Consider the following 14,540-nt stretch of genomic DNA (forward strand, 5'->3'; position numbering starts at 1 on the left):
CTTTTTTTTTTTTTTTTGTAGTGGGAATTGAACCCAGGGGCCCTGTACCATGGAGCCACATCCCTATCCCTTTTTTACTTTTTAAATTTTGCAACAGTGCCTCACTAAGTTGCTGAGGCTGGCTTCGAACTTGTGATCCTCTTGCCTGAGTCTCCCAAGTTGCTGAGATTATAGGCGTGCACTACCTCACCTGGCTCCACATGGTGATTCCAGTATCAGAGCTCCTTCTGTTCATAGACTGCCATCCTTCCTTTGGTCCTGCCAAGGTCACTGGTGCTTACATCGTATTGAGTTTGATTCAGTTAACATGGCTGCATCTAACTGTGAAGGATGCCAGAAAATGTCATTTCTGGCTGAGTAGTCACTCAGTGACACCTTTATACCAGGCATAGTTGGGGGTGAATTATCAGAGGATGTTCACCATAATCTCACAGACCAGCACTGCCATCATTTGTCTCTTATGTTTTTCAGCCCCATGACTAACCAATTGCTGTGATCTTTCTTTAGGCAGATTAATATTCACTTGGGCTATAGATAGAGTTGTCTCATCAGCCAGTTAGCCATTCTTTATTTTTAGGTATTTAAGTCCTCTGACTTTTTTTAATGTATGAGATCACGTTTTGATCAGTGATCACCCTATGGTACTCTTATTTCCAAAGTATTTTTGGCAGGAGAAATGCCCTCACATATTCATTGAGGGCTTGGTATGAGTTTTCATTTCTCCAGAAGGTTTGTTTTTGCTAATATACCAAAAGGACATTGTTGTAAGATAATTATACACTCATAGGTGAAATGGCTGGGCACTGAGGCAGCAGCATTTACTGGATGCCTCTGGGTTGGGATTATATTCTAAGCAGAAATGTTTTATGGTTGAAACAAAATACACACCCTTTTTATGTTCTGTCTGACAATGCTTCCTTGCAATTCATATTATTGAACTTCACTTGATTTTTAAAGATTCTTTGGGGGTAAATGCCACCTTTTGGGATTTTATTAATAGTATTACTTTTTAATGAGTTGTTTGAAGTGTTTTTCATTTTAAATAGCCAGTTTTCCCTAGAGATAATAACTTGCAGTGCCAAATACTTGCATTTCACTTGAAACAAAACCAAGGGGTTGAATGTTTTAAATACAAGCAAATCCAATTCTCCTGTGTCTCGAGAAACTGTATAATGAACCATATGTATATGGCTTAAGCAGACAGATGTGGAAGATTTCTCTCTCCTCTTACTTTTTTTTTTCTTAAAAACACTTGAAGAGCTCAAAATTGGCATCAAGTAGCAAATATCTGTGCTTAGCCAGCAAAAGCACTAGAGCTGCAGTTGAACTGGGGAGGCCTTTTAGGGTGTGTGCAAAAACAGAGCTTTTCCTGGTTCTGGTTTCTACTTGTATGGCAAAGGCTCCAAGAGCATTCACCCTCATCTTTGCCTTCAGTCTTTGTAACTAGCCATTCTCTCTTAAGTGACTGACATTTTAGATCTTTTTCCAAAAAGTTGCATTGATTGTTGTGATTCTGTTGGAGGACATTGTTCCATGCGTGTGGGTCCTGTGGTGAGATGGTCCCTAGCTGCTGACAAAAGATACTCAGATGCCTGGAATAGGACTTCTGCTGCTTGAGGTCATGTGTTTTTTCTTTCTCCTATTCCCACCATAGCCCTCTTTACCTCTGGGCCCCATTGACGTCTGTTCCAGGTTTCTGATATGGCCATAACTGTTCTTCCTGCCTTTTTAGTCTCTTGTTTTGTTCTCCTAACTGAGGAGATCTTTCTGTAACTTGAATATGATTATTTAATTATCCTGTCTAATACTTACCTGTGGCTTTCTAGTGTCTTCAAGACAGAGTCTAAGCCTGGTAACTCTGGGCTCTGCTTTCTGTCTGTCTGTACCATCTTGAGGCATCTGCACTAATATCCATGCTGTGCTGACAGCTTACTCTGTCTATATTTAGCCCAAAGGAGCTACTATCAAATGGTCATTTTCTTTTATGTTTTAGTGTCTTCGCAAATACCATTTCCCTTCCTTGCCTTGCCCTGCATGTTTTATGGCATTGCTTCTCAAACTTCAGTGTGCTTAGAATCACCTAGATAGCTTGTTAGATCAGTGCTAGATCCCTCTCAGACTTTCTGATTTAGTAGGTGTGGGGTGGGGCCTGAGAGTCTGCATTTCTTAACAGGTCTCCCATGGTACTGATGCAAACGGGGACCACACTTTGGGTAGCAAAGTTCTAGAGTGTCTTATTAAAGCATTTCTTGCTGTTTTGTGGTTGTATGTCTTTCTCCTTCACTGAATTCTAGACATCCAGGGAAAAAGAATCTATTTGCCCATCTGTAGTCATAAAGGGATATGGTTGCTATTTAGTAAGTATCTATTGAATGAATGCATTTTCAAGCCACTGTTGATCCACTCAAGTTTATAGGACTTTGCTTCTTGTAGTAGATCAGCTTTCTTTTGGCATGATTCAGCTTAATGGTGTGTGGAAGTTCATCTACTCCTTCCATATGCCCTTATTTGGTACTTCAGATGCTTACTAGATATGGAACTTGAGAACCTCCATGAAGATTAGATCATAGGTGAAGTACAGGACATGGTTTTGATTTGATAGCTCTCAAACTTTAAAATATAAAATGGACTCAGAGATTTTCTTTCATTCAGAACAACACAGAGCAGTTTCCATATCTATATGTTGCAATGTAAGATATGCTCCTGAGCTTAATCAAGCCTGTCAATAAGTGGACCTCAGATGCTTTTGGTATCTGTGATGTACCTGGTAGGGATTGTATGTGGGTTAAAGGAGTATCTGATGTGATTCTAGCCCTCCAAGCTGAAACGTATGTGAAGATACTTAAGAACAATTTACATGTTCAAACTATGTAATGGTCACCATAATTATCAAAAAGGTACATATTTTTTTTTAAAGAATACACAAATGATTTGTTTTTTTTTTAAACCAATTTAAAATGTACATTTAGGAGCAAGGGGAAAGAGAGGGTAGTAGGTTAGCACACTTAGTGAACACAACTGAAGGACCATACTATGTATGGATTACACAGTGTTCATATGACTTTTCTCTTTGTCATAATGCCTTTTTGGTTCTAGGGAGTAGAAGCTTTCCTTGATAGCTTAAGTTTTCTTGAAAAGGAAGAGGGTTTGGGGTTCTCATGGGAATCCAAAGAAATGAGAGATAAGGAGCCGACCCAGTGGTCCATAAAGGTAGAGTTTTTGATTATTCATGCTTGCTCTGCCATCATGGACCTTGCCTAATTGCATTGAGTTTGCTTTCCTGGCCTCTTCCTTTGCGCTGTCAGTAGCCTTCCTTGCCCCCTATTCTCGTATTGCTTCTCAAAGGCTCTTCTCATCCTTGGTTCTAACCCCCTCTTGAATCCCACTGGCCCTTTCTCCACATTATGGCTCTGCTCTTCATTTGTTCAGGTTCTTCTTTCTCTACTTGTTAAGCTATCTACTTCTTATCTACATCTCTAAGAATGAGCATCTGGCCTAAGTTGTTCTTGCAAGAGAAGAGCTTTCCGGGCCAGAGCACCTCAAAGGCTAGTGCACTGTGTGCCCACCCACCCTTACCCGACTCAGTCAAGTGAGACCGGGCATGTGGTGGGTCATTTGGTCCACCTCTGGCTGCTGGCTCCACCTTTGTAGATGGGCCAGGGAATAGGCAGCGCCTTGTATTGTTGCTGTGGGCACAGGAGGTATGTGGAGAGCCTTTGGGGCATTGGGGCTTGCAGAATTTTGAGTCAGCTTGCATCAGAGGAAAAGTGTCCTGAGGAGAAGACATAAATTTGACCTATAAATAGTGAGTACATGGGCAATCAGAAGCCTGCTGAGAGTGAGCAAGGGGGACATTGGATTTTAAGGGTCCTGAAGGCCAGATAGAGGAAGTGGATTGGTCATCTCTGTAAGCAGAGGAATCAATCACTCTGTTCTGTTCATTTCTGATTCCTTTGGTCAGAATAGCCTTGAGATCTACTAAGAGACCACTGAGGCCCCCCAGGTGTGAGGTGATAGGGAGAAGAAAGAGAAGGTGGTCATGGGACTGCAAAAGAGCAAACATGGACTGACATTAACAACTGGATAGGGCAGCTTCATTACCAGGAGGGAAGTGGTGTATTCCTGGGGATAAGGAACTTCCATTTCACAACCAGGGAATGCAGTAGGCCAGCACTCAGCATGGAGACCTCTGTGCCTTTATTCACTGGGAAGTGCGGGGACCAATCTTCTGACCTTTATCCTGCCTGCTTCATGAACCACCACTGCCCACTTCATTGTTCACTCCTAAGTGTTCATTCTTGTCTCTTCTGTCTACACCCCGCTGTTCTGGTTCCTTTGCTCTTACTCTTTCTGTCAGAGGTGACTTGAAGGGCAGTACTCCTGTGAGTTCTCCATGTTATAATGTGGCCTGTAATCCAATTCAGTTCCAGCTGGCGTCCCTCCATCCTGTGTTCTACCTCTGAACCCTGTTAAACATCTGGGTTCATTCAGAAAGTGCTGCTAGGGCATAGATTTGGAATTTGGTAGGAACATTTTGAAAAGTTGTGGGTCTGTTGAGTACTCTGACTTTTAATTTTTCTTGCTTTCTTTCTTTATATTGTTTGTCTATTATTAGAATGATAGAGATTTAAAAAAAATTCAAATAGATGCAAACTAGTTAAAAAACATTCTGGTATGCAGGAACTTGACTTTGAACCAGAGATTAAAAACAGAAGCCATTATTTGTTGTGTGTAGGGGTTCATTAACACATGGGCCAGTCCCTTAGGCTCTCTGGAAAAAGGATAATAAATAATACTTGCTATGCCTACCTTTAAAAAATCTGGACAGACTAAAAAGAGGGGTGTGTGAAATTCTTTATAAATGTCAAAGCACTCTGTGAACTCAAGGTCTTAACTTGTAGACAGTAACTTCCTGGGCATTTAAAAATAGTTTGATTTACATTTGGTAGAAATTAATCTAGTAGAAAGTGACATAATGATTATTAGTGACTAACAACCATGTATCTCCCATCTCCTTTATGTGACCTTCCTTGTGACTGTCCTAAAGGAACAGATGCTTTCTTTCAAGAGCAGCCCCTCTGCTGGGTGCATTCCTACTTGGCACTTCTAGGAATATGCATTCTACTGGCGGAGTTTCATCTCATTCTCCCAGCCCTCTCAAAGTACCTTTAGTCCAAGGTTTCAGGTATCAGAGTGATATTTTACTTCAAATATGACATCACAAGGTTATATCACAGCTCAAAATTTTGTACATCCTTCTTTCTTCCCCACATTGTGAGAGGGAGACAGGTGTTCCTGGGAAGCATTAATTTCTGGAATGTTGTGTGTATGGGGGTTGGGGACAAAGGAGATGGTTTGCTGTCTTTTCTGCAGATAGTGGGTAGAATACTTTCTCAATGATTAATTTCCTGACAGTGTGCTCAGAAGGAGGCAACTTGATGACTCCTCAGTAGTAATCACCCACCCCACTTCTTTCCTATTCTCCTTTTATCCTAAAGTTCACTGTTCTGATGTTCACTTCTTGGTACCATGAAAGTGGCCCTTGGCAAGTAGCACCTAAATCTTGGAGTGGATGGGAAAAGTTAAACAAAGCCCTTGCTGTTTTTCCTCCTATCATCAAATCACCATTTTTGTTTCTTTCCCCAGGGCCTGGGATAGCTTTTGTTTTCTTCTGTGCTGCTCTGATTTTCTGGGCTCCTAAATCTTCAAATTTGACGAGCCCGCCCTCTAGTGGCAGGTCTGATGCACCCCTTGTTACCCTGTTTATTGTTGTACCATGACAATTGTTTTCATCACTCAGCTCTATTAGTGTTATCCCCAACTTATACACGTGGAAGGACAGGGTCTGTGATATTGACTTGCCACTCATGCAGGACCTTGGGACACAAGATTTCAATTGGAGCTTTTGACTCCTGGATTTACACTGTATGAACGCAACAGAAAAATGATCATGTAGTTATAGATGTTCTAGTGGGTTTTATTCCTGGTTTAAAAAGAATCCAGATTATTTTATCATAGACTCAACTGATCTGAAAGGATCAGAGTATGGTAAATAGTTGGAGATAAGAGTGATAGACCTTTTTTTTTTAACCCTTCCTTCATGACATTGGAAAATTTTCTTGTTATTCACCAGGGGTTCAGTATTTCATGTTCAGTCCTGTTAATAGCATTGAGGAAAACAAAATGTATAAAGCTTGATGTCTACCTGTAAATTGATGTTGCAGTCACATTATAGTTATGAGGCAGTTAGATTTATTCCCTTGGGGAAAAAATTAAATACAATGCCTAATAACATTTTTGTTGATGTGTTTTCCTTCATCTCACTAAAAGCAGGTTCTCTGAGCATTTCCTTTTTATTTTTTTTAAAGTCCTTTTCAGTGGAGAGAGAACTACAGGATAACAACAGTAATTACCCAGATGAACCCTGGAGGGTAACAGAAGAACAGCGGGAGTACTATGTTAATCAGTTCCGATCCCTTCAGCCAGACCCAAGTTCCTTCATTTCAGGTGAGAACATGGAGTCCTTGGACATTGTTCTCATGTGAATTACAGTAAACATCATGAGAAGTACTTTATATAGAATGAATATGACAACCTTCTGTGATTTCAGTTTGTTTTCTTCTAAGGTGGAATTTCTTTCTTTTTTTGTTTTATTTTTTTAAAAAATATTTATTTTTTAGTTGCAGCTGGATGCAATACCTTTATTTTATTTATTTTTACGTGGTGCTGAGGATCGAACCCAGGGCCTCGCACATACTAGGCAAGTGCTCTATTGCTGAGCCACACACAACCTCAGCCCTCTAACGTGGAATTTCTTATCAAGTATAAATCTCACAGAAAAAAAAATTGGCAATGACTTTGGGAAAATTATATTTCTATTTCAAAGAAGTTAAATGGGAATTTTTGGGAAACTGGTCCAGACCCTGCACCTTATTAACTGAAACAGTACTATTTTTTTCTTGGTGCATATTAAGTGTATGCAATAATTGGTTTCATTGTGACAGACTTGCACATGCATATAGCAAATTTAATCAGTATCACTCCATAATAACCTCCCTTTTCCTTCCTCCTTCCTCTGACCCGCTTTCTCTACCCTAATGATCTTCCCTGTCTACTTTCTCAAAATCTTTACCCACCCCTGCCCCTGCAGCAGTTCTTGAAATGGCAGATTGTAGCACCAAGGGGACACCTTAGATTTCTTATTCATTATTTTAGAGTCAGAGCAAGGACAAGAGTGTAGCCTTCTGAGGAGTCTCCTTATGTTTTATACACTCTTAGAAGTTCAAATTCATGCTTGTTTTCTTCAGCTCAAGTCTTTCACCTCTGGTTTTTCTGAGAAAATAAAATATAGGAGGAAAATTGACCAGCATTTTCCTACATGTAATTCTTCTTGGTTATCTTCAGATATATGTATTCCTATTGAATTCTCATGCAAAATTCCAGCTGAGAGGAATTGATTTAATTCCTGTGTGCCTATATTTTATAAGACTGAAGGCTAAAGAGTGACTAGTAGAGTTTGGAAGAAAAATTAATAAACTGTCTTTTTTTTAATATGTCAATTTTGAAGCATAACAGTATATTCTTGATAATTATAACCTGACATATTTAAATTTCAACCAAGACCAGTCTTCTATGAAATAAGATGTGTAATGGAGATATGCTTGTGTAAATAAGTGTAAACATTACTTGCTGACTGGTGGTAATGGCTTTATGAATGATGTAGATATAACAAATTAATATTATCATGATTTTAAAAAGCAAGGAGAAACCCAGATTATACATATTGACCACTTGCTAACCTTACCCTCTTCTTAGTGATTTTCTTCACAATGTATTTAGCCAGATACAAAATAGGTACTTGTTAGAAATGTTTTTATTTTCCTTCAAATTTTTTATTTTTCAGAATTTCAAATGTAGATACAAGTAGACTGGCCACTACCCCTATGTGCCTATCACATAGCACCAGTGATTTTATCTGTATTCCCTCTTAGCCCGGATGATTTTCAAGAGCAATTGTCATACCATTTCATTTTAAAAATATTTCATAATGTATCTCTAAAGATAAGGTCTCTTTGAAAAAAGCATACCTCACTGGCCCGCACATTCCTTAACATCAGATTTTCATTGTTCAGATTTCCCTGGTTGTCTCTTAAATGCCTTCTAAAGTGTGATTATAGTTAGGAGAGTTTAATACATTATGATTAGGTTATCTCTTTTTTAAAAAACAAACTTTATTGAGATATAATTCATATACCATAAGATTGACCACTGCGAGTTTGCAGATCAGTGGTTTTAGTATATTCACAGCCTATAGTCACAATGTAAATTTAGAACATTTTCATTACCCACCAATAAACCACGTTCTTGTCAGCAGTTATACCTTATTCCTGCCTTCCCCACCTCCTAGTCCTAGGTAACCACAAATTTACCTTCTCTTTGTATAGAGTTACCTATTTTGGAAAATTGTACTTAAATGGAGTCTCCTTTTATGATGGCATGGTGGTGGGGCTTGGGTTTGTATTTCTCATTAGGACAGATCAAAGGCAGGAGCCCTCAGGCTTTACTAGTGGCAGCCAGACATTAGTTCAACGTTTTAGCTGTTTATTTCCCTATGGATTCCACCTAACTTCTCTGGAACAGTACGGTTACAAGTGACTCTTTACTGTCTGAAGGCCAAGACAGGCCAGGCCAGGCCTTGAGTTGTGGGTTTGGATCTAATATGATGTTTTGTTTTTTTGTTTTTGTACTGCAGATTGAACCCAGGAGGCGCTCAACCGTTGAGCCATGTCTCCAGCCCTTTTTATTTATTATTTATTTTTTTAGTATTTACTTTTTAATTTTAACTGGACACAATATCTTTATTTTACATTTATGAGGGGCTGAGGATCAAACTCAGTGCCTCAAACATGCTAGGTGAGCACTCGACCACTGAGCCACAACCCTAGCCCCAGCCCTTTTTATTTTTTATTTTATTATTATTATTTTTTATATTTATTTATTTATTTTAGTTTTTTTCGGCAGACACAACATCTTTGTTTGTATGTGGTGCTGAGGATCGAACCTGGGCCGCACGCATGCCAGGCGGGCGTGCTACTGCTTGAGCCACATCCCCAGCCCCTTATTTTTTATTTTAAGACAAAAATATATTTTCCAGAAGGTGTGTCTTTGTTTGGTGGGATTCATGGTGCTAATTTTCTTCTTTTTGCTTGCTTTTTCTACCATGATTGTATATTAATTTTCCACCCTTTATAAATAATTTGAAATTTGTCTTTTGGATTTTGAATAAAATTTTGCAGTTTTTTGGTAATAATGAACTTTGAAGTAATTATCTGAATTGCATCTGTCATATGAATGTCATTGTTGCTTTTACCTTTTCTTTTTTTTTAATATTTATTTTTTAGGTGTAGCTGGACACAATACCTTTATTTCACTTATTTATTTTTATGTGGTGCTGAGGATTGAACCCAGGGTCTTGCAAGTGTGAGGCGAGCGCTTTACCGCTGAGCCATAACCCTAGCCCTACTTTTACCTTTTCTGATGAATATATTCTTGGAAAAGCTGTTTCATACCTTGTTTTTATTTCATCTATCTATCCATCCATCCCAGGGATTGAACTCAGGGTCCTACTATGCTAAGCAAGACATACACTGCTTTTAGTCCCGTTATTTGTAGTTGTTTTGAGGAATAAGTGTGTTTGTGGTTGTATGGTAGAGGTTGCTGAATGAAAAATGATGATTTACTTGCATATAAATATAAAAGCTGCTCTAGATAAATAATTAATGATTTATTTAAACAATGACTTCTTGATAGGTTCAGTGGCCAAGAACTTCTTCACCAAATCGAAGCTTTCCATCCCAGAACTCTCTTATATATGGTAAGTAGAGTTAATGCCAACTAGTGTCATATTATCATACATATTCACCCTTTAGTATTTTTTAGTCTTATTTTTGAATGATTTTTTTAACACACCGAGTGAACACAATTCAGATTTTTAAAAAAATATTTTTTAGTTGTCGATGGACCTTTATTTTATTTGCTTATTTATTATATGTGGTGCTAGGAATCGAACCTGGTGCCTCACACATATGAGGCAAGTGCTCTATCACTGAGCTACAACTCCAGCCTCCAGATTTTTGTTGCTATGAAGATTAAGTTATCATATGAAAAGCACAATGAACAGTATCTGCTACACACTATGCACCAGAAGTGTTAACTGATAACGTCCTAATTATTATCCCCATCTCCATTCCTTTTCATTCTAGGCAGTTGTGGGCATGTGAGACTTTCTATGTTATATATTTTATTTTCAGATATTTCTATTTGGTGTGAGGCAAATAACCAGAGGACCTTGAAAGACTATTAGCTATAGTATTTTATACGGCCAGGTGAACAGAAAGTCTAGGAACATTGTGGAATTAAGTTATATTTGACTATACTAGCCGCCTCTGAGCATTTTAAATTTGGCCAGTATTTCTCAGCTGGGCCCTAATTCAGCCTGCAGCTGTAGCATTCACTTACTTTGCTGCTGAAGCTGCTGCAGCTTTTGTTCCAGAAGGGCTGTTGCAGGGATGGTCCAGATGGCTCTATTTGCATCTGTGAAAATACTTGGAGCCATAAACTTCCAGCTGTGTGTGGGCTAGTTCTTCCCCAAGATTGGGCAAGAGATCATGCTGGTATAAATATGTAAAGAAAACATTGGGGTATTTATGTAAAGTTTTTTCATGAAGATTCATAAAAATTATGATAGGATTTATGATGGCATGTCATGTTTTGTTTATCTTATTGAAAATTCATTTCAATAAATGTACATGCCAGTGTATCTGGGATTCTAAGCTGGATTTAGGTACTTTGACAATATACACTGGCATTAGTTGTTTTTCAGCAAGCCTTATATTAGGTTTTGAAGCTAGGAGAAAAAGAAATTATCATTTTGAAAAGAATACAGTCTGTTTTGGCAGAATTCCCAGGCTTATCATTATTGGCGTAAGGCTTCCTTTGGGGGGTGGGGTGTCAAGACACATCCATGAAGGCCAAATGACATTTTATGAATCTAGCATTTGAAGAGTTCCCTGACTCCTCATCCTGGGGAGCAGCTGTTTCAGGGTTGGTACATTTTTTTGGAGGAGGAGGATGTGAATGTCCAAAGGAAAGTTATGTAGCTTATCTTAAGTGATATTTTTTTTCTTTCCAACAGCAATACCTTTCCAGTACAATTTTGTATAAGTCTTTATCTCTATGCTTGTCCTGATGCAAGAATCTGTACATCTAACAGATGCTAGTGCTTATGGGGTCTTAGTTCCTTTGGCAAAGAGATTTCTTTTGTGCTGAGTAAAAAGGTCTGTGCCTTGTAGTGGGAACTGTGACTGAAGCACAAATAAGTCTTTTCAAGACTCCCCTTTTCTTCTTTTTTGTCTTATCTGGTTCCAGCCTTCCCTAGTTGCTAGTTTTATCTTAAAACATAATTCAGTCAATATTTATTGAGCCAATTTGTATTTTCTCAAGAGAGGGAATTCTCAAGCAAAGAACAGTTTGTTGCAAAAATTTACATGATTTTAAAAGTTCAAGGCTTTCTCTTAAAGCTGGAAAATGAAACACCTATTTCTGTGCTCTGGGTAAACTGCATAATGTCTGCATACACCCTTCCTGTGCCTGTTTTGAGTAACACCTCCAGGGCTCTTTGCTTCATTCCGCCTGCATTTACTGAACGATTGTCATCTAAGCGATTGTCATCTAAGCCTGGAATTCTAGGTATTCCTTTTCTTTTTGTGCTACAGTTTGTTGTGCCACCTTTACAATGTTGTAAAATAGAACTGTTGGAGAGCCAAAAGAATTTAAATTTTTATTTATAAAATGCTACTGATGCTGATGCTATTAATTAGCTTTTTTTTTTCTTTCTCTGTGTGGCCCCCTGAGGTTTCAAACGAGTTTAGCCAGTTTTGAGTCCCAACTGTGGTGGTATGGCAGCCATCAAATGGGTTTAGCCAAGAGGGCTTAGGGACTGCCACCAGAGAGCCTGGGAGTTGTGTTTGCATGTTTGAGCCTGAAGCCTCATGGCAGGTATTTCTGACATCTGTTCTATTTAGGGAACTTAGTGATGCTGACTGTGATGGAGCCCTGACTTTGCCTGAGTTCTGTGCTGCATTTCATCTCATTGTGGCTCGAAAGAACGGCTACCCACTACCTGAGGGCCTCCCTCCAACTTTGCAGCCCGAGTACCTGCAGGCAGGTAAGGCCTATTGTACATCATAAACTTTAGGCACTTTCCATGGAGGTCTAATAAAAACTTTATTTCTTAATCTCATGTCCAGATATGAGATATATGGGGAGTCCTTGGTATCTTCAGTTTTCTTTAACTTGCATTAAACTTTCATATCTTATGATATGAGTAATAGGGCTAAACTGGCTAAGTGGGAATCATCTGTTCTTCCCATTTTAGTTCCCTATGGATTGGGACTGAAGTCATTATCCTTTGTAACAGTTGCGGAATAGACAAATATTAAACCTCTCGTATGATACACAGTGAAGAACAAGATCTTGTAGAGCCAAGTGTTGACTTGGCATCTTGAGATACTCTCAGTATCTCTAGAATAGGACTCTCTTTTTTTTTGGGGGGGGTGTCTGGGGATTGAACTCAGGGGCACTTGACCACTGAGCCACATCCCCAGTTCTTCTTCTTCTTTTAAAATATATATTGTTTAGTTGTAGATGGACAAATACTTTTATTTTATTTTTATGTGGTGCTGAGGATTGAACTCGGTGCCTCACATATGCCAGGCTAGAGCTTTACCACTCAGCCACAGCCATGTCCCCCCTCCCCCCAGTCCTATTTTGTATTTTATTTTCAGACATGGTCTCACTGAGTTGCTTAGCACCTCAATATTGCTGAGACTGGCTTTGAGCTGCTGGGATTAAAGGCCAGTGCCACCCGCCCGGCAGGACTCTGTTTTTATGCCTAATAAAATACCCCAAACAACTGTTTGAACCCTTTGGATAGGAGAGAGTCATGGTGAATCCAACATTTGTGTCAGTTCCTTTAAGAGATTAGAAAAATAAAATATCTCTTGCCCTTATCAAAGGCAGTGGACACTGGTATGATTTCCATTATTAGAGAAGTGTAGTTTCTATTGAAAAGTTCCAGCTGTTCACCTAGTGTATTCATCTTTCTCATTTTTTAGGGAAGCCCCCTTAAAAAATGAGAGCTTAGTCACAGGTGATTATTGGTAAGAGGGAGTGGTATCTAAAGAAACTAACTACTCATAACTAGAGTATTCTTTCATGAGTGTTTCTGGAAAAGGCCTTATATTGTGTTTCCTTTTCATGGTGATACCAAATCAAAGGGCAAATGTCTCATCTAAGTCAGTCTTGCTGTCTCTGACTCTTCAATGAAAAGAGTGTTATTTTCTGTATTAGATAGCAGGTAGGGAGTCAACCAAAGGAAAGAAACTGCATTGCTGGTGCCAGTAACAGGTAAATATAATCCGTTGAGTGACCCATTCTGGGATTTTTCTAAATGCCCCATAAAATGTATAAAAGTGAGAGATCAGAGAGTAAAAATGACTACTGATTTCAGGTAGTGGACTTTGCTAATACAGCTGCTTTCTGCTTACTCTAGCCTGCTGCCCTTCCTTCAAGGCTAGGGAAGACCCTTATGAATCCCCAGGAGTTAACTTTTAAGTATATGGTATGGTAAACTTCTCTTTCCTCTTTGTCTCTCTGTCTGTCCTTTCTTTTTGATTGTGGCCCAGAAACCCTGACATTCCTGGGATGTATTTGTCAGTTTCTCATTGCTATGACCAAAAGTCCCAACATGAACAACTTAGAGGAGGAAAAGTTTATTTGACTCATGATTTCAGAGGTTTGGCCCATGGTGGATGAACTTCATAGTTTTGGGCCTGAGGTGGGACAGAACATCATGGCAGAAGGGCATGGTGGAGGAAAACTGCTCAGTTTATAACAGCCAGGAAGCAGAGAGAGCTTAGTTCAAGGATCCAGGGATAATGAAATCTCCAAGGGCCCACCCCTTGAGACCGGCTTCCTCTAGTCATACCCTACTTGCCTATAACTACCACCCATTAATCCACTCATTATTAATCCATTAGATGGATCAATCTGCTGATTAGGTTACAGCTCTTATAATCTAATCATTCTACTCCTGAACATTCCTGCATTGTCTCAAACACGAACCTTTGGGGGCTTCTTCATATCCAATTCATAACATGGGGCTGTCTTGGGAACTGCATGGATTATATTATGAAGGTAGTATAGGGTTAATAGAGAGATCTGCTTCTCTTAGGAGTGGGGCCACCTGGAGGTTAACAGCTGGCTAAAGGCCATGATCTGCTCCATGGTTATTTAGTAGCACTCAATACCTTCACAGTTTTCTCTTTTGATCCCTGGTAAGAGTCCTAGAGACTATCCTTGCCTATTTTTAAAAAATATATATTTTAGATGTTGGTGGAGTTTTTTATTTTATTCATTTATTTCTATGCAGTGCTGAGAATTGAACCCAGTGCCTCACACATGCTAGACGAGCACACTAC

At 39.1% G+C, this 14,540-nt stretch overlaps 1 protein-coding gene across 9 annotated transcripts in view; it reads left to right on the forward strand.

Annotated features, from left to right (window-relative positions):
• The window catches only part of Reps2 (RALBP1 associated Eps domain containing 2), a 205,746-nt gene that overhangs the window by 99,350 nt on the left and 91,856 nt on the right, over positions 1-14,540 (forward strand). For all 9 annotated transcript variants that reach the window (XM_048796440.1, XM_048796442.1, XM_048796441.1 and 6 more), the window contains exons 6-8: positions 6,369-6,507; positions 9,811-9,874; positions 12,084-12,226. In XM_048796440.1, the coding sequence (XP_048652397.1) occupies positions 6,369-6,507; positions 9,811-9,874; positions 12,084-12,226 (346 nt within the window). The remainder of the gene's footprint in view (positions 1-6,368; positions 6,508-9,810; positions 9,875-12,083; positions 12,227-14,540) is intronic.

The sequence above is a fragment of the Marmota marmota genome, unplaced genomic scaffold (assembly GCF_001458135.2).
Source record: "Marmota marmota marmota unplaced genomic scaffold, marMar, whole genome shotgun sequence".
In the NCBI taxonomy this organism is placed as follows: Eukaryota; Metazoa; Chordata; class Mammalia; order Rodentia; family Sciuridae; genus Marmota; species Marmota marmota.